Source organism: Hyperolius riggenbachi, chromosome 3 (assembly GCF_040937935.1).
Source record: "Hyperolius riggenbachi isolate aHypRig1 chromosome 3, aHypRig1.pri, whole genome shotgun sequence".
Taxonomy (NCBI): domain Eukaryota; kingdom Metazoa; phylum Chordata; class Amphibia; order Anura; family Hyperoliidae; genus Hyperolius; species Hyperolius riggenbachi.
The window spans coordinates 502,618,590-502,643,159 of NC_090648.1; the positions used below are offsets into that span (position 1 = coordinate 502,618,590).

Sequence of the window (24,570 nt, forward strand, 5' to 3'; positions counted from 1 at the left end):
GATTGTGCATTACACTCAAAGCCTTGCAACTAAGATACAATGGCCTCAATTCACTAAGCTTATCTCCTGTCTTTAATAACTCTTCTAGAGTTGTTACCATGGTGATAAGGCATGTAGTATTCAGGAAACATTTTACCTCAGGCAAGCCTAAAGTTAACTCTTCTGTCTTTAAATTAACTCTCCAATCCTTAAAATAACTCCAGAGTTAAAGACAGGCTGTTAATTAACTGCGTGTGAAAATAACTACAGAGGAGGTAAATTAACTACAGGAGAGGTAACTTAAGGAATGAAGAGGTAAGATAACTCTCTCACGTGTGGAGGTAAGTTTTCTCTTGCTTTATTATCTCTAGCATGATCTTAGTGAATTGAGGCCAATGTCTGCCATCTTGTGTTTGCACAGCCTATTGTGATTGATTGATTTTATTGGTTAATATCTGTGGTCAAATTTACTCTGAAGTGTATGTGGTCAAATTTACTCTGAAGTGTATAGTCAGCTTATACCGAGAAGTACCTTGTGGTTATTGTTTGATTCGTATTTGATTTGTAATCATTTTGACAACTTTTATATATTAAATTAATTTTAAAAGTGGAGTTGTCCTAAATTTTCACTCTTTGTACCAGTAGCTTGAGAAACTTGCTATAAAAACTTAAAGAGAATCTGTACTCTAATATTCTTACACTAAAAAGCATACCATTCTATTCCTTATTTTCTCCTGTGCCCCTCTGTGCTGTTTCTGCCACTCTCTGCTGCAATCCTGGCTTGTAATTAACAGTTTTAGGCAGTGTTTACAAACAAACTAACCAGCTTCTAATAGGCTCAGCTAAGCAGAGTGTGTGAGTCATTGTGTGAGTGTGCAGGGGGCCTGCAGAGGGTCTGTATCGCTTCTACCAATCACAAGCAGCCCTGCACATTCCACACAATCAAGCCTTAGCCCGACAAACAGGACAGAGGAAAGATACATTGATTTATTAAAGAGACAGTGCAGTTAGGAAAGACTGCAGTAAGCCAGAGCAGATTAGAACAGGCATAGGAACTTATAGGATAGAACAACTAAGGCTGAAAAATTTGTTACGGAGTCTCTTTAAGGCTGGGCGTTTTAATGTAATAAGACTCCTCCCATTATTTTTGTAGGAGGCCGTTTTTGATTTTTTTAAAATATGGTTATAGTTTATATAATCGTATAAACACCAAAGTCTTGTCTGAAGTTTCAGAATTAGGAGGAGTAGTTTACAGGCACGTTAGTGCACTGTGATAGATTTTGAGGGTCCTGCTCTTACTTCGTTCCAGGCCATCGATGTTCTGTGTGTAGCAGCGAAGCAGCAGGCCTTTCTCATGGAGCAGCCGCAGGAAGTAGTGAATGACGTTGGGCTTGAATTTCCCAGGGTACAGCTCTTTGGCCAGTGCAAAGAAAGGTCTCGGGTTGTAGGTGAAGTAATCGATGTCGAAGATGGCTTCTGGGTAGGGCACATGGTACTTCTTGAGGTTGGCGTAGAGACCCGAGCCCGGTGTCCTGCCAAAAAAGGAACCAAAATCCATCTTAGTCAAAAGGTGAATGGGAAACTACGGGCAAAACTGAATTTTAGCGTTTGAATATGGAGGCCATCTGTAGAAGAAAATCACCCTAAGGATTTCTGTGATTGTAAAAATGTTAGGGCCTCTGTGCCAAATACTGCAGCAGACCCATGGTACTGCCTGGTCTCCTATCCATACAAAGAGAATTAACCGCCTGAGTAATTTTGCAAATGTCTAAATATTCCCCAAAACAGAAGCGTTAAAGCGGACCTGAACTCAGAACTTCCCTTCTGCTCTGAAAGAAAAACAGCAGCGTAATAACTTTTAAAAATTAATCATCTTTGTTACAGCTTATAGAGCTCTTACTGAGATTCTGCAGAGTGGTTACCTCCTGGTATCCTGGGAGCACAGAAAGGGTTAACCTGCGTTTACATATTAGCTCACAACTCCGCAGACAGCTGACAGCTCAAATTACACTGGCTCATTTCATGCAAAGGAGAAAGAATTAAGACAGGCTGTTCTCTTTAAAGAGAACCAGAGGTGTGTTTGAAGAATGTTATCTGCATACAGAGGCTGGATCTGCCTATACAGCCCAGCCTCTGTTGCTATCCCAAACCCCCCTAAGGTCCCCCTGCCCTCTGCAATCAGACATAAATCACAGCCAAGCGGTGCTGGCTGTGTTTACATCTGTAGTGTCAGTCTTGGCTGATCCCCGCCTCCTGCAGAGCTCCGGTCCCTGAACCTCCCCCCCCCCCTTCCCTCCAATCAGCGGGGAGGGAAGGGACACAGGCGGGGACCGGAGCAGGGAAAGCAGCAGACTGACACTATGGAGATAAACACAGCCTGCTGCGACACGCTGTGTGTTGACAGCGAGGCTGTGATTTATGAGGGATTGCAGAGTGCACGGGGGACCTTAGGGGGGTTTGGGATAGCAACAGAGGCTGGGCTGTATAGGCAGACCCAGCCTCTGTATGCAGATAACATTCTTCAAACCCACCTCGGGTTCTCTTTAAAACACACTTTTAGACTATGGCAAGATTTGATTTTGAGCTCCTCTGAGGACAGTCAGTGACATGACTATGTACTCTAAAGTGCTGCAGAACAGGTCAGTGCTAAATTAATACAAAATATGGTAGCACATTAAATTATAAACATACAATAAATGCAGTTCTCAGCACTTCATAGGAAAAAAAAAATACATCATACATTTTATTCTAAATTCTATGCAGGCTGCACCATATAAAATTGATTTGCATTCACAATGATTTCTGCCTAAGACGTTGGCGTTCCGCCACGCTACCCACCTGAAATCAGGTATTCCACTTGGCGTGCTTATCCCAGCTCCGACCATAACTATTATTTTTCTACAACGGTTCTTCAAAATGAGATGAGCAATATCGGCCAGAGAGTTACATCTCAGGGGGGACTGTGGACTTTTTGTTTCAGGTTGTTTTTGGCTCAGATTCAGTTTAGGTAGCAGAGGTTTCCTAGAGAAACAGAGGTTGTAATTAAAGAACGTTCAATATTAAAAACTCCAAAACAACCCGTTGTCACATGCCCCCTGGTGGCCAGACTGCACAATACCTTCCAAAATATTTCAGCCCACAGACTGTCCAACCTCTGGACACAAATCGATGAGCTAAAACCATTGGAATTTTGGCAGCAGACAGGCTAGAAGGAAATGGTAAAGAATCCCACCCAGAGCGATTCTTAGACCTGCAAATAAAGATTAACAGGCTATTCTGGCTAACACTTCTCTGTAGCGAATCTTCAGAATGCGCGGTTGCGTTTCGGATGGCTAAAACATGGTGTAGCTAGGCAACAAATGACTTGAGGTCTTTTATTATAAATGCAATATACAAAAAAAAAATCATTAAAAGTAACAATTCTAGAGACAAGAGTAGCTCAATGTAAACATAAAAAATGGAAAGAAACAAGCAAAACGGCATACTTAGAGTTCAGGTGGAAAGGTCCTTGTTGGGAAAGGAAGTGAAGTACCTTTGTTTAAAGCAGTAGGATCAGCCATACTATGCCAGGGAAAAAAAACACATATATAAGTAGATAAATACTTGATCTACTTACATAACACATGTATTGTACTGTCCACATTTTGATTTCAGTGAATGTTATATAGTAAATTACGAGAATTCTGTTTCTGGTGGAGGCCATGTCTTTTGCCCACAGTTAAGGCTAACTCGTGATGTCATTTCTGCCCTTTACTTTTTTTCTTGTCTCCTCCAATCGCTGAGTCACCTCACCCTTGCTTGTAAGCACAAGTGAGTAGGGGATTAGGTTTCAGATAAGAAGCTGGCAGGGAAATAAAGGGAAGAGGAGGAATAGATTATAGATAAAAAGAACCCACAGCATGCAATTCTTTGGCACGACTACTAAAGGGCCAGTGTTCCTTAAGTGTGTGATAACTCCAAATCATAACAGCAGAAAACGTTTTGAAAGTTTTGAATGAAGGATTAGCATCTTTATCACTTAATACACTCAGACCAGTTGCTGTTGAAATTTGATTTTTATGGTGACGATACAGCTTTAAGGAGTCAGGGGACTCAGCATCAAAGTCCAAACAGGATGGATGCCAGCATGTCCTCAAGCTGCCAATATGTAATCCGGATGATGTTCAAAGTGGAGGACATGGATTTTGGGTCCTCTGCCCTGGTTATACTCCTGACACAGTAAGAAGGAGTGAGGGCAGGGACCACACACCCCTTGGAACCTGAGATAAGCCACCCCCCTTCTCATGGAAAAAACATATCCAGGCACAATGCCTCTAGTTAGGACATTAAAGTTATTAAGGAAAGGGAGGTGCTGAAGGGGGTGTGGCCAGAAAACAGCAAAAATCTATTAACCCTTTGCACTCTCGCATGCAAATGTTCAAACAAATGCAATCACTGATTTCTTGTTACTGACCCCTGTGGCTAGGGTTTTAATTCAGTGCACTCCCTCCTCCCCCTGTATGTTTGTCAGCATGCACACAGCTTATGCTGGTGTATGTGGATGGTGCGCATGGATACATTACGTTAGCTCCCTTGTGCGATTGGTAAGATGCACTGTCCCAGGAGAGGACGTCAGGATGTGTGCTCCCAATCCCTAGATAGGTTTGATGCAATGAATGTTTGCATGTCTGCACTATGCATGTTACAAGGCCAGAGTTAGGACACCTATGTTTACCTGGGTACTTCTGCGCAGTATAGGTGACTAAGCATAAGAATGCATTCTTCTGTGACTTAACTTAGCTTTTAACTTAGCTGTAGGGATAACAGTGGTGCCTGGATGAGTGAATCTGTGAATGCATTTGTTTGAACATTTGCATGTGAGAGTGCGAAGGGTTAATAGATTTTCCCCTTCTCATGGAGACAAAACCATATCTCCCAGAACCGTACAGGTTAGGGCAGATTTAATATTTTCAGGTCAGTCAGGATTTATCCAGCACAAAGATACCAAACACAAGGGGTAGGACCCCTGCGGTATCAGATTACTTTGGACCTGGCTTATTGACGGTCCATAAGTCAGATTGGTCTGGAATCTTCTCAGTACCAGTGCCAGGCATGGCCTGACACACTCTGCGAGTTTGAAGGGCCTGCCAGCTTTGCAACACAGGAAATATGACAAATATAGCAGTTTATGGATTATCCTATAAATAACAGTTCACCAGAATTTCATAGCTCCCAGATAGAGCGATTGCTGGTCCTCTGAACTCCTCAGTTCACGGCTACGTGACCACTCTTGCTTGGTAATGGTGCCACATCGGCTGCACTACGGCCCGCTTTATGAGCTTGTTACCTCGGAAGTGTGGAGACCTGATTTATGGGGGCCCTAAACACAGCTGAGTGCTTGGGGAGCTTTTCTGAACACAGGAAGGTGCCTTAATGACGCATGCCATTCTAAACGCTGCAATGAACTGCGCAATCTAACCAGGAAGCGATCAGAAAACAGACTGCACGGATCTTGCCGAAACGCCTGCGCTTCTCACAGCTGGCAGTGACATCTATATATCCTCAAATATAAGGCAACTCCAATAACCTGGAATTTTTTTTATTGACTCAAGTATAAGTCTACCCAGCAAAGTTAGTGGCTGCAGTTGGGGCTCAGGAGGGATTAATGACTGCACTGCATACAGTATTGCAGCCATTAACCCCTCCTGTCCCTCAAGTGCAGCCAATACCTCCTCCAGGCCTGCCAAGTGCTGCAATTATTCACTCCCTTTTATGCAGCCCAGTATTTCCCCCCGGCCCCTTGTTAACTGTGGCCAGGATATACAGACCTGTGTTTTCTTGCCAATTCCTTTATCAAGAAAGTGTCACTTACCACTGTACGCAAATGGGAATGTCACTAATTGTACACACATTACTCTGTTGCTTGGGACTCGTGTATAAGCCGACCCCAATACTAAAGCAGAGTCCAACCTACATTTCTAGACCTAGTCTAGTATATATGGTACATCAAATCGTTCTATAGATGGCGCAGTAGTTATGTGCTTGCTTTCATTTGCTGCTGTTTTCTCTGTTGTCCCTGTGTATATCTCTCTTGTTCCGGTCACCACGCAGTTATACTTTTATATGCAAGCTGTGTGTTATCCTTGATTACTGAGGTAATTTGCTCTCCCGTGTAGGCATCGCTATAGACAAGCATCCGTTCATTTACATGGAAAGGTTTACCAATTCAAAACTGAATGAGGCAGGAAACACACTTCTTACATTCACCTGCGTTTGGCTGCATAGCAGAAAAACGCATGCAAATTTGCATACTAAAAAAAATAAATGTGCACTTAGCTGAGCTTCAGGAGTGGATGAATGATAACTGGCTAAAACTAAATGCTGAAACCACTGAGGTTCTTGTTATCGTATTCGGCGCTCAACAGTAAAGCAGCCCCAGTCTCAAGCAGCACCACTAAGTATAGGAAGCTCAGACCTGAACAGCTCAGACTGTGCGCAGCACCACTAAGGATAGGAAGCTCAGACCTGAACAGCTCAGACTGTGTGCAGCACCACTAAGGATAGGAAGCTCAGACCTGAACAGCTCAGACTGTGTGCGCAGCACCACTAAGGACAGGGTGCTCAGACCTGAACAGCTCAGACTGTGTGCAGCACCACTAAGGATAGGAAGCTCAGACCTGAACAGCTCAGACTGTGTGCGCAGCACCACTAAGGACAGGGTGCTCAGACCTGAACAGCTCAGACTGTGTGCAGCACCACTAAGGATAGGAAGCTCAGACCTGAACAGCTCAGACTGTGTGCAGCACCACTAAGGATAGGGTGCTCAGACCTGCACAGCTCAGACTGTGTGCAGCCCCACTAAGAATAGGAAGCTCAGACCTGAACAGCTCAGACTGTGTGCAGCACCACTAAGGATAGGAAGCTCAGACTGTGTGCAGCACCACTAAGGATAGGAAATCCGACCTGCACAGCTCAGACTGTGTGCAGCACCACTAAGAATAGGAAGCTCAGACCTGAACAGCTCAGACTTTGTGCACAGCAAGGGTGTACTGACTGATGGGGAGATCAAAGGGATCCTCATACCGGGGGGCTTGCTCCTGCCCCCTTCAGAGCTTTGGCTTCCTCACGTCCTCCCGAAATGCCACTAGGGTCCTTTGAAGACTCAAGTTGGCGCATGAACATTCCGGCTGCACAAATGCCACCATTGTGCTCTCAGACGAGCCACGATTGCGCAGAACACCCCGACTGGAGAAAATTCAGAGGACCCAAGCAGCGGATCGAGGTGGCCCTGGAGAACTGCGAGGGAACCAAAGGACTGAAGGAAGCCCAAAGTATGTATCAGTGTTCCCTCCCCCCCACCGTCTCCGGTTCCCTTTAATATTCAGGAATCAAATCTTAGCTGTTGTGAAACATTCCTTTTTTCACCTACGGAACATTGCAAGGATTAAACACCTCATACCTCCAAGCAGATCTTCCAACCCCAGTTCAGGCCTTCCTTACATCAAGCCTGGACTATTGCAATGCCCTCTATGCAAGTCTTCCAAACCAAGACCTACACCGCCTGCAGCTAGAACAGAATGCCGCCACAAGGCTGTGAAAGGACATTCGAGTTGAAAATAAACGAATAAAATAAACTATTGTTTCCATCTTCCTTTTCCTAAAAATGACTTAAGATATTCCACAGTTTTATTGTATGTTTAAATCTACTTTTTAAGTTTCACCTGTTTTATTGTTTTTGCTCAATGACATTCATTGAAGTATGTCAGAGGTAAAATCTATGAACTAATGACCATTTTTATCTTTTTCCTGCTCTCAGAAGCCATTTTCTGCTAGGAAAAGGTTTTATAGTTGGAATTTCCTATCAGTGAGGATCACACTGTAGTCACTTCCTGTCAGGACTGAGGCAGCCACTTACATATCTGATATTTAACTTTTTCAGAGGGGGAAAAAAAAAAAAAAAAAAAAAAAAAAGGGAACACAGCCTAGTTATTTGTGTGCTAGGCACTGTACATACACCTGTCTATCTCATGCCATAGGTCACCTCGGGTATCCTTTAACTAGCCAACCCCGCCATTACCACATAACACCAACCCTTCACTTACCTATATAATGGAGAATTCTGTTTATGATTGGAATATTGACTTTCAAATCCTTGCACAATACACAATGGGTCCGATACCTGAAGAATTTGTTGCAACTGCCTTACACCCCCCCAAAATCTTAGATGAAAAAAGGATCTAATACCTTAATCACCCCCAGAGTCCATCTCAAAACTTTTGGAGACAAAGCATTCAGTCATGCTGCTCCTACACTTTGGAACTCCTTGCCACACCCAATCAGGACATCTCCATCCCCAGACGTGCTGGATATTGGTTTGACATATGTTTCAGTGGAATAGCAATTCAAGAATATCGGTGAGATCTTACCCTCCACTTGTCCGCCATTCAATAGATCCTTTGGCTTGGTTGGTTTTAGTAGGACTTTTTTCCACGGAGGATTGCGATGAGCCAGTGCTGTGCAAACAAAAATCGGAGATCAACAAAAGTGTAAACACAGATAATTATTCTCCAGTCCAAACTTTATTTTGAGGCACCTTTTTACAATTAAAGGACACCGGAGGAGAAAATAAACTAATGAAAAACTATTGTATCCATATTCCTTCTCCTAAATGACTAAGATATTCCACAGTTTTATTTTAGGTTTAAATCTACTTTTTAAGTTTTAACCGTTTTTATTGTTTTTGCTCAATGACACATTCATTAAAGTATGCCAGAGCTAAAAATCTATGAACTATTGACCCTTTATCTCTTTCCTGATGTCCTGATTTCCTGCAAGAAAAGTGTTTTATATTTTGAATTTCTTATCAGTGAGGGTCACACTGTAGTCACTTCCTGTCTCAGTCAGGACTGAGTCAGCTTCTTACATGCCTGATGTTTAACTCTTTCAGGCAGAGAAAAAAAACAAAACAAAAAAAAACCCAAAAAAAAAAAAAAAAACCACAGCCTAGTTATTTGTGTGCTTGGCACTGTACATACCCATGTCTATCTCGTCATGTCACCTCGGGTATCCTTTAATGCATTCCAATCTTTGAACGGACCTATCCCTACATTGAACATTGAACATTGCTTGGTTAGCTTTATACTACTCTGAGCATTCAGGCAGGAATTAGAGCGTAGGGCAGAATATGGGAAGTACAGTTATCAGGTATAAATTAAAAACTAGCTACAGTATAAATTAGTTATAGTAAACTCCAGGTCCCGGCCAAGCCACATTATAAGAATACGAGTGTAACACCTGGTATAGTAAACCCTGAGATAATGGAACTTCTTTTACAGTGAACCTTTTGGGCCCCTGCGGTATTTTGTATCCCGGCTATAGTGGAAAGTGGACAGAGTCCTGCGGTATTCTGTATCCCGGCTATAGTGGAAAGTGCGCAGGCTCATGCGTCATACATCAGTCGGAGCTGTAGTCAGTGGGCAGGCTGGTAGCAAATTGTAGCCTACTTGCCATTTGCATGCTACTCTGGGCCGACGAGGGTTACCTCAAAAGCACCAGCCAGTGGGACCTATGCTTCCTGTGTGAGCTGCTGCCTGATCACTGAGGTATTGCATGTCATCTGTGACTTGCTTACGCATGGCTGCAATGCTATAGTATCATCCAGGCTGCACAGAAATGTGTAGCACACTATCAGGGCCAGTCTCCACTATACCTCGGCGAATCTGTATAAGGAAAAAATAAATAAAAAAAAACCTGAGGATTCGTACACAAATTTATTATGTAATTTTACTGTTGCTATTACTATTGCCTTCCACATGCGTAAACGTGTACGCGAAAATGCATATGCGATGCATTAATGCGAAACCACTTAAACCGTGCAGAAAATAGTTTTTTTCACCTGCGGGGGTAAGTGAATTTCTCCTGTAATGGAATCAGGCCCATTGACTGTATAGGTCATGCGAACCTGCATGCAGATTTGCGTTAATGGAAACGAGCTCTCAGTGCTGTATCTGCATTAAATGGTAAGACCTATGCTTCCTGTGTTGTGCGATTATTGCATGCACATCCCTGGCCACTAATGATCCAATCTTTTTCATCCAATTTTACCAAATCTATGTAGCAGAAGGTTAAACAGAATAGATTGAATGGATAATTTAGGCAGCTCTCATATATTACATAGAAATGGTAAGATTGGTTGAAAAAGATTGGATCATTAGTGGTCTCTATGCAGTGTGATCTAGCTTAGACACTAGCTTTCTTGCTTAAAGAGACACTGAAGCGGAAAAAAAATTATGATATTATGATTTGTATGTGTAGTACAGCTAAGAAATAAAACATTAAGATCAGATACATCAGTCTAATTGTTTCCAGTACAGGAAGAGTTAAGACACCCCAGTTATCTCTATGCAAAAAAAACATTAAGCTCTACGACTTTTAAAGTCGTGGAGAGGGCTGTTATCTGACTTTTATCTCAACTGTAAGTAAACAAATGTCTTTTTCTCTGCCAGAGGAGAGGTCATTAGTTCACAGACTGCTCTGAAAGAATCATTTTGAATGCTGAGTGTTGTGTAATCTGCACATATTAGAGAATGATGCAATGTTAGAAAAACACTATACACCTGAAAATAAAAATATGAGAATATTTTCTTTGCAGCTAATCTTCTAGTAATTGTTCATAGTACACAACCAATTCATTATATCATATATTTTTTTTCGCTTCAGTGTCTCTTTAAGTACTGATTCAGAGGGAAGTATAAAAAAAAAAAAAAAAAAAAGTGACTCCCGATTTATTTTATTTTTTTATAAGATACTGTACTATAGTATACTTTATGTGCTCAAGTATGACCATTTCTGATATAGTGAACTTCTGATATAGTAAAGCGCTTTGCCCATTCCTTGGAGTTTACTATAAAGGGATTCCACCGTATAATTAAAAATTGTAACAAACTATTCCCTCATTTCAGTGACCAGAAATACAATTTCTCTGCTCTACCCATGAGGTTTGTATCGCAGGTAACTGTCCATCTGCCTTGAGTTTTGAACCACAGCCGGGATCTTACCCTCCAGATGGTTGCTTCTCAGTGGATCCCTTGCTTTGGGCAGATTTTGTAGGAATTGTCCCCGCCCCTGAGGATCCATTCCTGTATCAGGGAGGAAATCCAGAGACAAGAATGTATTTTATGGCGATTCATGTTTAACATGGTCAATAAGTTTCGCAATCCATTCATGTTTACTTTAAATGGGAGATACCACTTCCAGCTTAGTTTTTATGTATATATAAAAATGCTGTCATTATGCAGTTTAACAGAAGTTGATAATTTGGAGAGTTCGTCTGCTGCCATTCACTGGATTAGTGCAGGTGTGGAAAATGTGCAGCAAAGTCTGTTCGGTGCAGCTAAGGAATCCAGCAGCAAAGTTTGTTGCTTAATCTTCTTTAAAAGAATACTGCGCTCCACTGGATTACCACACTCACAAAGTCAGGGGATCGCAATTACAGATAGGTTCACTCCACCTTGCACAACAATACTCGAATTATTCACTGCGCATACTTCAATCCCTGTAGAATCATAAAAAGCATATAGTGCCCAGTACTGTTTGTATCAGGCTAATGCTAACACCTCGTGACGCACACCTGGGGGTAGTGCCACCACCCTATGAGAGGAATGCAGGGAATGTAACAGGTCCCCCCTCTGTGCCCGCACTCACCGAAAGAGCGTCTTGCTCTATTGCATATCACACCATACTGCCTTGCCAGCCAAGGAGATTGAAGCAGATGATGAAGACGTATCCATTTATTAAAATACAGGCATCCAGCAGGCTTACAGTACAACGGACGCAAGTGCCAGCTCCACCGCGGATGATACAGAGCCACTCGCTCCTACTGCTTGTCCTGCTTCCGGGTGAAATGGAGGTGAATGGTGGAGGAATAGCTGAACCCCAGGGTGAGCAAAAAGGTGTAGGAATGGGAGCCAGACCAAAGGGGGGTGCAGCTGGTGGGCACGAACCATTAAAACCAAGCCCAGTTCAGCCGAGGTTTCAGCCACAGCCCAGGCCACAACCCCAACCAGTGGGAGCCTTCAATCGGGGGAGGGGTGGGGGGTTGGGGAGGGGGAGGGGATATGGCCAGTATCCTGCACGTCCCTATATACCCAATCCATCAGGTTACCCTCCCAGGCCTGCTAGGGGGGGTGGGGGGGGACCGTATCCGAATGGGGGAAGACCATTAGTGGGGGGACCACCAGACCTTCCAGTGTATAACAGATATGAACCCCTGCAATCATATGTGAATGAGGAGCCACCTCCTTTTTTTCAAAAACCCCGATATCGCCAGGACGAATGGTACATAGACCCTCACCTCACTCCAAAAAATATCAGGAAAAGAGAGCCAGAAGAGGAATCAGAGGAGGAAGGAGGGTACAAGAAAAGAAGGGAGTAACTAAGGGGGAGGGTATATTTAATTTAAGTGGGGTACAATTGGAAAAATCTGAGGTTAGACTGTTAGATAAGGGCTTGAAATATGCTCCTAAAAACAACTTAGATAAATTTGAAACATTCATTGATGTCCATAAGTTTGTAAGAAGATTGAACCTTAAAAGGTATTTCTTGGACAAAGAGGGTCCTAATAATAAGGTGAATCAAGGTGGGGGGTATGTGCATTCGAATATGCGTAACAACTCTGTGTTTAATCCGGCAAACAATGCTAGTAAGCAAGCGATTGATGTTTTTAAGAATCTGGTGATAGGAGACTTGGAGCGGGTGCAGACTGCTCGGATCAGGACTGACGATCGGGCTGTCTGCAAGCTGCTCAAAGAAAAAGAGTTGGTTATCCGACCAGCAGATAAGGGGGGAGGGGTTGTTATTTTAAATCATGATCAGTATTTTAATGAATTAGATAGACTGGTGGGGGATGAATCAGCGTATAGGAAGTTGGATGGTAATCCGGTCTCTGCCTATAAGAAGGAGCTTATTGTTCTTTTGAAAGGGGGGTTGGATGAGGGCTTAATTAATGAGAAAGAATTCGAGCATCTGGTACCGAGAAATCCCAGAACCCCTATCATTTACCAGTTACCCAAAGTACACAAGTCCATGTCCCATCCCCCAGGTCGTCCCATTATCAATGGGATAGACTCAGTGACATATAGGGTAGGTAGATATTTGGATTTCTTTTTGCAACCCATGGTGGTGAAACTGCCACGGGTGCTTAAGGATACACTGCATACCTTGCAGGTTTTGGAGGGTATGGCAGTTAGGGATGCGGCGCTGCTGGTTACAGCGGACGTCGCATCGCTTTATACAAACATTGACCACCAAGGAGGGATAAGTGCAGTTACTAATGTTCTTAAAAGAGAGGGGAATCTCCCTTTGAAGCAAATTGAGTTCCTAATGAAACTTCTTGAATTCGCCCTGTCCAGGAATTATTTCTGGCATAAGGGTGAATTCTATGCACAGACGAAAGGCTGTGCAATGGGGGCGCCTTTCGCTCCGGCCCTGGCCAATATATATATGGCGGAGTGGGAGGAAAGGGCCATTCAGATATGCCCCAAGGGGGTGGTTGAATGGCGTCGATTTATCGACGACCTCTTTATTATTTGGGGGGCCTCTGTTCAGGAATGGAGTGAGTTCCTGGAGAAGGCGAATGCATTATGTCCTAATATCAAGTTGGAGGCGGTGATTGATATGACAAGTGTTGATTTTTTGGATCTCACTATATATAAAGATAGAGGTGGGTTATCCACTCGGTGCTTCTTTAAGAAGACCGATAGGAATGGATTTATCCCGATGGGGAGCTGTCACCACCCCTCCTGGTTAAGGGCGGTTCCCAAGGGCCAACTCCAGAGAATCAGGAGGAACTGCACAGAGAAAATTGATTATACTAAGCAAGCGACGGTACTCACACAGAGGTTTGTGGAGAAGGGGTACAGTCCGAGAAAAATTAACCAATTGGAAGAAGAGGTGGCCAATATGGATAGGGATGAGATGATGGTGGGGAGGAAAAATCGGGATCTCAGGCCTCCTGAGCTCCCTTTCATTTCCACGTTTAACACTCAGTTTAAACAGGTGGAGAGGATAATTCATAAACACTGGCCGGTACTCCAACAGGATGCTCGATTGAATCTCATTATTCCTGATAAACCCAAATTTATCTATAAGCGGGCACCTAATTTGAGGGATGTTCTGGTACCAAGTTGTGTTGACCCTCCAGCACGAGTGGTCATCCCATGGCAGAGACCAGGTTTCCATGTATGTAGGGGGTGTTGTATATGTAGTGACACAAGAAGTGTGAGCACAGATGTGGTGAGATCTAATATTTTCCAACGTGAATTTAAACTTAGGCAATTTATGACCTGTGCCACAACATTTGTAGTATATGTCCTCACCTGTGAATGTGGCTTACATTATGTTGGAAGAACTACCCAGCCACTTAAGAAAAGAATTTATCAACATATGTATAATATTAGGAAAGGGTTTAAATGGCATAGTGTGTCGGCCCATTTTTTAGAGGTGCATAATAAGGATCCAGGGGGTCTGAAGGTTGTCGCAGTGGAGCATGTACGGCCACATTGGCGTGGATCGAACCGGCTGCGGCAGCTTTGTAAGAAGGAGACCGAATGGATCCACAGAATGGGCTCCCTTAACCCGAGGGGTTTGAACATAGAATTAGATATAAATTGTTTTATTGCAAATAATTAAGGTGGACCTGTGTAGAGAGGCTAACAAAAGGGTATAATATATAGTTTACACTGTGAAGTTTTGCACAAAATAGAAGTCTTTATGAGGTTTAGATAGATGTGGTTTGAATTGAGGTGGTTTGGCACAAATATGATGAATTTGGCACAAATATGATGAAATTAAGCACTGTCACTTTAAATGTTAATTGACACGGAGGTTGCTGTATAGGGCTTTATATTAGTTTGGTCGATCTGATTGTGGTATGCACTTATAGAGGCATGGAATCTATTATGATAGGAATTAGCTCATAATTAAGTGAGAGGCAAATATGGTGAATTTTAGGTCTGGCGAATAATTAATTGGGGGTATCAGCAAAGCTCATAAATTTTAAGGTATGCACTGTCACTTTGAGGGGAATTTCTGGTCACTCTTAAGGGTGTATATAGTGCAGAAGGGTAATTTGGGATATGCTTAAGGGCAGATTTAGAAGGTGCACTGTCACCTTTAATCATAGTGTGTGAATGGATCTATAAATAGGGTAAATTAATATAGGGAGCACTGTCACTTTTAAAGTATGATCTAATGTAGAGATGGTGAAGCATTGAACATTGAACATTGATCACGGTATATGAATATTAATTATGTATGTAATATGAATTGTTGGTGTAATATGAAGGTATTGCCACCATTAATGTTGAATATCAATTGTGATTGGGGGAGTGTAATTATTCACAATTAGTATATGTGCAATGCAATAAGGTAATTTATTTTGGGAATCTATTTGTGAATTGCTCAGAGATGTCGTATTTGTAATAAGAATTTGGATTCATGGGATTAATGTTAAGCGCTGGGTAGTCCTATCGATTAATAATTGGGCTAAGAATATTTTTATATATCTATTACGTTTTAGGGGAACAATGTGTATGAATTGCTTATGATTAATGTTTTTATTATGGTTTTATTGTTATTTGATGTACGCTGCGCAGCGGTGATATGGAGCCAGCACGCTTTGGTGGTAACTTAGCAACAGGAGAGGGCGGAGTTGCGGGTGGAGCCAGGGCGGGGGGAGCGCTGCGCAGCCATAAGAATCTCACGTCAATGTTACCCTCCAGCCCCTGAATGAGTCACGGAGCGTGACGAAACGCGTAGGGCGGAGTCGGAGGAGCGCATTGACGTCACCCGGAAGCAGGACAAGCAGTAGGAGCGAGTGGCTCTGTATCATCCGCGGTGGAGCTGGCACTTGCGTCCGTTGTACTGTAAGCCTGCTGGATGCCTGTATTTTAATAAATGGATACGTCTTCATCATCTGCTTCAATCTCCTTGGCTGGCAAGGCAGTATGGTGTGATATGCAATAGAGCAAGACGCTCTTCCGGTGAGTGCGGGCACAGAGGGGGGACCTGTTACATTCCCTACAATCCTTTTATAGGGTGGTGGCACTACCCCCAGGTGTGCGTCACGAGGTGTTAGCATTAGCCTGATACAAACAGTACTGGGCACTATATGCTTTTTATGATTCTACAGGGATTGAAGTATGCGCAGTGAATAATTCGAGTAAAGTTTGTTGCTTAAAGAAGAAAAAGCACAGAACCAGATCTGGTGTAGTATCAGAAAGTGGGGGTGGAGTAGGTAAACAATATACAGTAGGTATACGCCACAAGGCTAAGCTCCAAAAAAAAAAAAAAAAAAAAAAATCTTCCGGGACTAGAGGGTATGGCCCCTGTACAGTCCTGGCCAAAAGTTGAGGCTGTCAAAAATATTGGAAATTAGAAAAGTTGGTGCTTACGTTTTTATAATAGCAATTTGCATATACTTCAGAATGTTATGAAGTGTTCAGATGAATTGCATAGTCCTGTGCCATGAAAATTAACTGAATCCCAAAAAAACCTTTCCACTGAATGTCATTGCTGTCATTAAAGGACCTGCTGAGATCATATCAGTAATGATCTTGTTAACTCAGGTGAGAATGTTGACGAGCACAAGGCTGGAGATCATTATGTCAGGCTGATTGGGTTAGAATGGCAGACTTGACATGTTAAAAGGAGGGTGATGCTTGAAATCATTGATCTTCCATGGTTAACCATGGTGACCAGCAAAGAAAGGCATGCAGCCATCATTGCGTTGCATAAAAATGGTTTCACAGGCAAGGATATTGTGGCTACTAAGATTGCACCTAAAACAACAATTTATAGGATCATCAAGAACTTCAAGGAAAGAGGTTCAATTCTTGTTAAGAAGGCTTCAGGGGATCCAAGAAAGTCCAGCAAGCGCCAGGATCGTCTCCTAAAGAGGTTTCAGCTGCGGGATCGGAGTGCAACCAGTGCAGAGGTTGCTCAGGAATGGCAGCAGGCAGGTGTTAGCTCATCTGCATGCACAGTGAGGCGAGGACTTTTGGAAGATGGCCTGGTGTCAAGAAGGGCAGCAAAGAAGCCACTTCTCTACCACAAAAACATCAGTGACAGATTGATCTTCTGCATAAAGTATGGTGAATGGACTGCTAAGGACTGGGGCAAAGTCATTCTCCGATGAAGCCCCTTTCTGATTGTTTGGGGCATCTGGAAAAAGGCTTGTCAGGAGATAAAAAGGTGAGCGCTACCATCAGTCCTGTGTCATGCCAACAGTAACGCATCCTGAGACCATTCATGTGTGGGGTTGCTTCTCATCCAAGGGAGTGGGCTCACTCACAATTTTGACAAAAAACACAGCCACGAATAAAGAATGGTACCAAAACACCCTCCAACAGCAACTTCTTCCAACAATCCAACAACAGTTTGGTGAAGAACAATGCATTTTCCAGCTGGATGGAGCCCCGTGTCATAAGGCAAAAGTGATAAGTGGCTCGGGGACCAAAACGTTGAAATTTTGGGTCCATGGCCTGGAAACTCCCCAGATCTTAATCCCATTGAGAACTTGTGGTCATTCCTCAAGAGGCAGATGGACAAACAAAAAACAACTAATTCTGAAAAACTCAAAGTGATTACAAAAGAATGGGTTGCTATCAGTCAGGATTTGGCCCAGAAGTTGATTGAGAGCATGCCCAGTCGAATTGCAGAGGTCCTGAAAAAGAAGGGCCAACACTGCAAATACTGACTCTTTGCATAAATCTCATGTAATTGTCAATAAAAGCCTTTGAAATGGGTGTGAAGTGCTTATATTTATATTTCAGTACATCACAAACAACTAAAAAAAAAAAAAAAAAGATCTAAAAGCAGTTTAGCAGCAAACTTTGTAAAAACTAATATTTTTGAAAGTCTCAAAACTTTTGGCCAGTACTGCACAGGGGACTTAAGACAATATCTATTGGGTAGGAGGTGCCTGAAAAAACCCCCAAAACCAAACACTTGTTTCCTTGTCCTCGTCAGACAGACAGACTAAGTGGTAGAAGAGAACATATGCATATTTCTATAATATAGAAAGATTAAAGAGAGTCTGAAGCGAGAATAAATCTCGCTTCAGACCTCATAGATAGCAGGGGCATGTGTTCCCCTGCTAAAACGCCGCTATCCCGCGGCTAAAAGGGGGTCCCTGATCCCCCAAATCCCCTCCGTGCAGCAGGGGAGCGCTTCCACATTGGGGCAGGGCTAACTGCCGCAGCCCTGCCTCCCACGCATCTATCAGACGCATACCTCCGCCTCTCCCCCACCCCTCTCAGTCTTCCTTCACTGAGAGGGGCGGGGGAGAGGCGGCGATGCACGTCTGATAGACGCGCTGAGAGGCAGGGCTGCAGCCGTTAGCCCTGCCTCCAGGAAGAGCAAAATTTACGACCAAGTTGGTCGTTGATTTTGCAGGGGGGGGTTTGGGGGTGAAGGGACCCCTATTTAGCCATGTGATAGCGGCGTTTCAGCACATGCCCCTGCTAACTATGAGCTCTGAAGCGAGATTTATTCTTGCTTCAGAGTCTCTTTAAGAAGGTCCAACCTTCCAAAAGTAGAATTCAAACAAGGGTGTATTCAAAAATATGGACTTTATTTTGCACAAGATAATTTATTATGTCTCAGATTTACTTTAAATTTATAAGCAATTCTGAATCAGCATCTCACTGACCGTCAAAAAAAAAAAAAAAAGGATCGGAGAGCTTACCCAGGTGGTCGCCTTTCCACAGATCCTTTGCTCTGGCCAGATTTAGTATGGACCGATCTTGGCGGGGACCCCAGGGAGCTGTTCCTGTGCGAATCCAAGATAAAAATAAAAATACGGCTAATAGGTTTCCTAGGCCGTGACAGTTCCTGTTTACATTCCACCAGTCATTTTGTGGCGCATCATAGTTTGCTGGTGTTGAAAAGTGAGCAGAAAAGCCTCCTTCACTGTGCAGATGACTCCTGCAGCAAGGTCAGAGTTTCTAGGCAGTCTTCATTCCAACTTCATACGTGACCAAATGTTACAACATACACACCTCTTCAAAAAAAAGAAAGTTTTGAATCAGAATGATACCTTTTTTTTGGTATCAGGGTAACAGGATCACTAGTGCACGATCCTTACGCTTCTCTGCCAGTAACAAAACCTGCTCTGCCATCCGTTCTGCTCCACTGACTCGCATATAAGCCGAGGGGGGTAACACTTCAGGACATTTTATGTGCTGAAAAATTACGCTTATATGTGAGTATATAAAGTAAGCTTTCGGCTATGAAGCCTTATTTAGACTATTCCTGTACATTAACAACATTTAGAACACACAGCTTATATAAACTGGACAGGAAATGCATTGTTCTGGAAACAAATAAATGCCATTGGATGCCTTAAAGGGACCCGGACCTTAAAAAAATAAATAAAATAAAATATGAAATTGGTACTCACCTGGGGCTTTCTGCAGCCCACCGAAGGTTGGGAGGTCCCTCGGAGTCTTCCTGGCTCTTCTCCCGGTCCCTCTGCTACATACCGCACCGGGGACTCCCACTTCCTGTACCAGGATGCTCTTCGTCATTACACCGGCTGCTGCGAGTCATCTCGGCGGATGGCGTGAGTACTGCGCATGCGCGGTTAAATCGCGCATGTGCAGTACTGTCACGCCAGCTGCCGTGATGACGAAGAGCGAATTTTTGTACCAAATCCACAGCCTTGGTAAGTATTAGACTAAGGAGTCTGAGCTATTTTGGGTACCTGGGGTAGGAGATTTCATAAACTGAGTCGTTGGAAGTCAGATGATTTTTGTACACAGTCTCCACAGCCCTGGAATTATGCCATTTAACCACTTGAGGACCAGTGGTTTACACACACCCATAGTGACCAGGCGATTTTTTTACAATTAAGCACGTCGCCACTTGTGATGATTTTTTGCACAGTCAAACGACTTACCACCCAAATTAATTTTACCTCCTTTTCTTGCCACTATTAGAACCTTTTTTGGTGGTCTCTGAATGCTGATGCAATTTAATTTTTTTTTTTTTTTTTTTTTTTAAATATAAAAACTCCCTCCCCCCTCCCCCTAAATTGGCCCTGACTGCGTTACATACACTACAGTACCTGCTCATAGACATCAGCCTATGAGAGAGATTAGACTGAGCTACTCCTGGGGACAGTTAAATGACAAGGGAGTTCCTTAGGCCCGGTTCACATTGGCGGTCGCCGTCCGGAATCGCCGTGCCGGAGCCGGACCGCATGCGGAACGGACGCACGGCACAGCAATGAAAGTCTATGCGTCCGTTCACATGTGTCCGTTCCGTCCGGACCGGAGCCGGACCTGATCCGGACTCCGGCGTAAGATCCAACATGCGCTATTTTTTGGTCCGGCTCCTCCGGCAGACGTATCCGGAGCGGAGCCGGACTGTTGCATCCGGCCAATACAAACCAATGAGAACCGGAGAGCGCACAACACACTGGCCGTAAAAAACGGACGCTCCACCCCACCTCCCATGCTACAGCGGCCATCCTGGACGGGGACACATGGGCCCAGCGCCCACAGTGTGGAGCAGCAGCGACCTCACGCTGGAGCTCCCCGGCAGCAACATGTCCGATACGTCTGATAACGAGGAGGTGAGGCCCTACAACGACCCCAGAGCTTCTGCCGACCTTCCAGACCCCAGGTATTATACAGCTTGTTATCTCAAACGGATCCGGACCGCAACCGTGTTCATACCGCACGGAAAACGGATGCAAACGGATCGGATCCGGAACGGATCCGGATAGGAACCGTACGGATCAGGTCTGGTCCGGTGCGGTCCGGACATCCGTTTCGGTTTTTAAAAAACCGCAAGTGTGAACGGGGCCTTATACAGCGATGCGCTAGATCACAGCGTTATACAATCTCTGCCTACAGGAATTGACACCAATCAGCGTTAGGCGGTCCTAGCGGCGACACCCTCCCACCGGCGGTCGAGGGGTAGTTAAAAACAATCGCATCTGCACAAGAAATTGTAAGCCTTGTTTTTAAAAACTTCATCTACAGTTTTGAACCAATGTATAAAGGTTGTCTCTTTAGTCTTTGTGGGATTTGAAGCCACCCATTAATACAGTGATGAGATCACCACTTGTGTCCACGAGAGCAGAACTGTGTGGGCACTGGGAGATCAGTATATTCCTTATTGATTTTTCTTCTTGTTAATGGTAAACCTGTGATGGTTCATGTGCTCATGCCGGGTTGTTTCTCCCACATAAATTCCTTTGGGGCATTCCTGTTCTAAAACTTATTTTACTGATAGCGAACACGGCACAATACTCCACTGCTGCTCCTCTACAAAAAAGGGAAATTTCAATTTTATAATACACACGTCAATTACATTTTGTTTATAAAGCCCCTACATGTTACAGAGTTACCCATTTTTAACACCTGCACTAATCCATTCAACTGGTAGGAAATATTGATGCTTTTCTGCCGTTATGGTCAAATGCGCAAGAGGGTCAGCACCATCAAAATTTAAAATTGCTCTATCGAAAATCAGTTAAAAATCATGATACAGCCATCAGTACAGCTGAGGATTGTTACCAGATTTCAATAAAGAAAAGTTTTACATATTGATAGATAGTGCTGACCCACTAGGGATATGGAGGCTGCCATATTTATATCATTTTAGGCAATGCAAGTTTCCTGGCAGCCTTGTTGCTATTTCATGCACAAGTAATGTCTGAATCACACACGACTATTTGATTCGCATGCTTGTTCAGGGTCTTTGGCTAAATGTATTAGAGCAGACGTGTCAAACTCAAATACAAAAACGGAATGAAGGTGAACACTGGGATCAAGTCGAGGGCCAATCTCAATATCTAGTGGCCCACCCTTCCTATCCTATAAAAGGTTTTCTGGTGTCTAGTGGCCCACACTTCCTACCCTATAAAAGCTGATCAAAAGAACTATCCAGAACCCGATAAAATCAAAAGATTGATTAACAGAACAGTCATACATGATTACACATTCCTTTACAATTACCGACTGGAAAATCAAGTAGGTCAAATGCAGACTTAGTTGGCTCCGCCTGTGTGCGCGCCGGGTTTTTCTTTTGTACAGCCCACTCAGTCTGCCTTGTTATCAGTATAACTCCCAGGGTATCACTGACTAACTAGAGAGAGTCTGAAGATTATTCAATAGTTTTGATAACTAATGCCTAATACACACGGTACAATTTTCCATGCCATAGATCAGTGGTCCTCAAACTAAGACCCGTGGGCCCAATGTGACCCAATGAGGCTTTTTTTACCGGCCCCCCAAATACCAAATGTATTACTTATAGATGCGGTCAGCTACATCTTTAAATATTGGTGGGCCGCATATAGAATAGCAGTGCTGGCACCACCCATCCACATGGAAGCCAGAAAGCAGTAATTCACTGGTTTCCAATCAAATTCCACATCAGGTGACACTGCTGTCCACTGCAGGTCGTCACCTGGGTATGCTTCACTGTCTGGCCTGCAAAGGCTTCTACATCATTTATGTATACTCCGGCCCCCCAGCAGTCTGTAGTGTGTTCCCCCGGCCCTCGACCTAAAACGTTTGGGGACCCCTGCCATACATGAATCCGATTGATAAATCCGTCATGTCCGATATTGCGCCCGAACTTTTCTGCGCTCGATTTCTCATAGCAGCAAATGGGAAGAAAAAAAAGAAAAAAAAAAATATAAGAAAAACGAACGAAGATAAGAGAATAGAGTCGCAGAATCGCCATGGAAAATCTTACCGTGTATACCCAGCATTAGACAAAAGAAAATTTTTATTCACTGTTCCAGCCCAAAAAAAACTTCATTAACCTATTTTGGTTCCTGGACGTAGTTTCTACGTCCAGGAACCATGCGCGCTACCGCGCGCTCCCGCGGCCGATCGCGCGCACGCGCACTCCGGGCCGCGGATTTGGTAGCCAGGGAATCAATGTATCGGGCTATGGTGCCCGATCATTGATTCCTCACCCCCGCTGAAAAAGCGACAGCTTCTCTCGGAAGCTGCGCCTTTTCTGGCCGTTCCCTTCCCGATGCGTCAATGTAAGCGTGTGTTACACTTAGAGTGACGTCATGTAAACAAACTCATGGCCGCCATCTTGTGGCCAAAAAGTAATACTACACCTGTAAAAAAAAAAAAAAAAAAAAAAAAAAAAATTTAAATTAACACACATTTACATTATAAATCTATTGTTTACCTCTCACCCTCCCAAAACTACCCAAATAAAATGTTTACAATTAAAAAAACAAAACAAAAAAAAAACATGTAAATATTTACCTAAGGGTCTAAACTTTTTAAATGTCAATGTAAAGATGAAATATTTCTATATTTTTTTTTTATTTTAAACTTGTAAATAGTGATAGATGCAAAATGGAAAAAATGCACCTTTATTTCCAAATAAAATATTGTCGCCATACATTGTGATAGGGACATAATTTTAACGGTGTAATAACCGGGACATATGGGCAAATACAATACGTGAGTTTTAATTATGGAGGCATGTATTATTTTAAAACTATAATGGCTAAAAACTGAGAAATAATGAATTTTTCCATTTTTTTCTTATTCTTCCTGTTAAAATACATTTACAGTAAAGTGGCTCTTAGCAAAATGTACCCCCCAAAGAAAGCCTAATTGGTGGCGGAAAAAACAAGATATAGATCAGTTCATTGTGATAAGTAGTGATAAAGTTATAGGCTAATGAATGGGAGGTGAACATTTCTCACGTGAAAACGACGGAACCTGAATGGGTTAATTCTCTTTTAGGGCTCAATCGCACTGTAGGGTTTTTTTGTTTTGTTTTTTCACACAGGCGATTTTTAAAATCACCCACTAAATGCTTGTGCAATTAAGGTCTATGAGAAAGTTCATATCAGCGCAGGTCGTGCGCTGCCCGTTCTGTAAAGCGGTGGGGACCATTTTTGTGGCGATTGCACTTCAATGGAAAGAATTGGAGAAACGCAAACCACTCAAAATCCCTTTGTGTAGCGATTGTGTTCGCGTTTAAGAATACACAGTATTATTTTCCGGGTCAAAGAGTTCACTTCTTGACTTGCGTCAGGAAGTGAATTACAAAACTGCTCACAAAAACGCTTAGAAAACCGCAAAGCACAAAAAACGAAATTGCCCACCCAAGCGCCGGGAAACGGGGGAAAAATAAAAGCCTCAGAAACAGCGAGACACGCGAGCCAGAGCCTCTAGAGCCTAAATGAGGCTTCCCCGTTCCTCCTGTGCAGCACCGATCCAGCGCTGGCTCCCTCGATCAGCAGCAGACGGCAATATTTACCTTTGGGATCCAGCGCAGGCGCATCTTCCTCTTCAAGCTCGGCTATTTTCGCCAGAGCCCGATCGGGTCCGCTCTACTGCACAGCCGCAGTGTCGCACCTGCACAGTAGTGCAGACCTGACTGGGCTTGGCCATTTCTGCCCGTGGGGGAAGACGAGTCTGCGCTGGATCCCAAAGGTAAATATCGTTGTGTGCTGCAGGCGCTACTGCATCTGTGCGTAACTATCCACCCAACAAGCTTGTCCGCAGATTTTCATGAAGGGGCCTCCACTGGATTGCGGATACACAGGAGGACGGGGTA

General features: G+C 43.5%; 1 protein-coding gene across 4 annotated transcripts in view; it reads right to left on the minus strand.

Annotated features, from left to right (window-relative positions):
- The window catches only part of LOC137561765 (NAD-dependent protein deacetylase sirtuin-3-like), a 107,838-nt gene that overhangs the window by 18,166 nt on the left and 65,102 nt on the right, over window positions 1-24,570 (minus strand). For 2 of the 4 annotated variants that reach the window (XM_068273120.1, XM_068273118.1), the window contains exons 3-7: window positions 18,704-18,787; window positions 11,016-11,096; window positions 8,385-8,471; window positions 2,818-3,000; window positions 1,279-1,511 (exon numbers count right to left, since the gene is read on the minus strand). In XM_068273120.1, coding sequence (XP_068129221.1) covers window positions 1,279-1,511; window positions 2,818-3,000; window positions 8,385-8,471; window positions 11,016-11,096; window positions 18,704-18,787 — 668 coding nt within the window. The remainder of the gene's footprint in view (window positions 1-1,278; window positions 1,512-2,817; window positions 3,001-8,384; window positions 8,472-11,015; window positions 11,097-18,703; window positions 18,788-24,570) is intronic. The other 2 variants (XM_068273121.1, XM_068273122.1) reach the window with 2 other exon arrangements.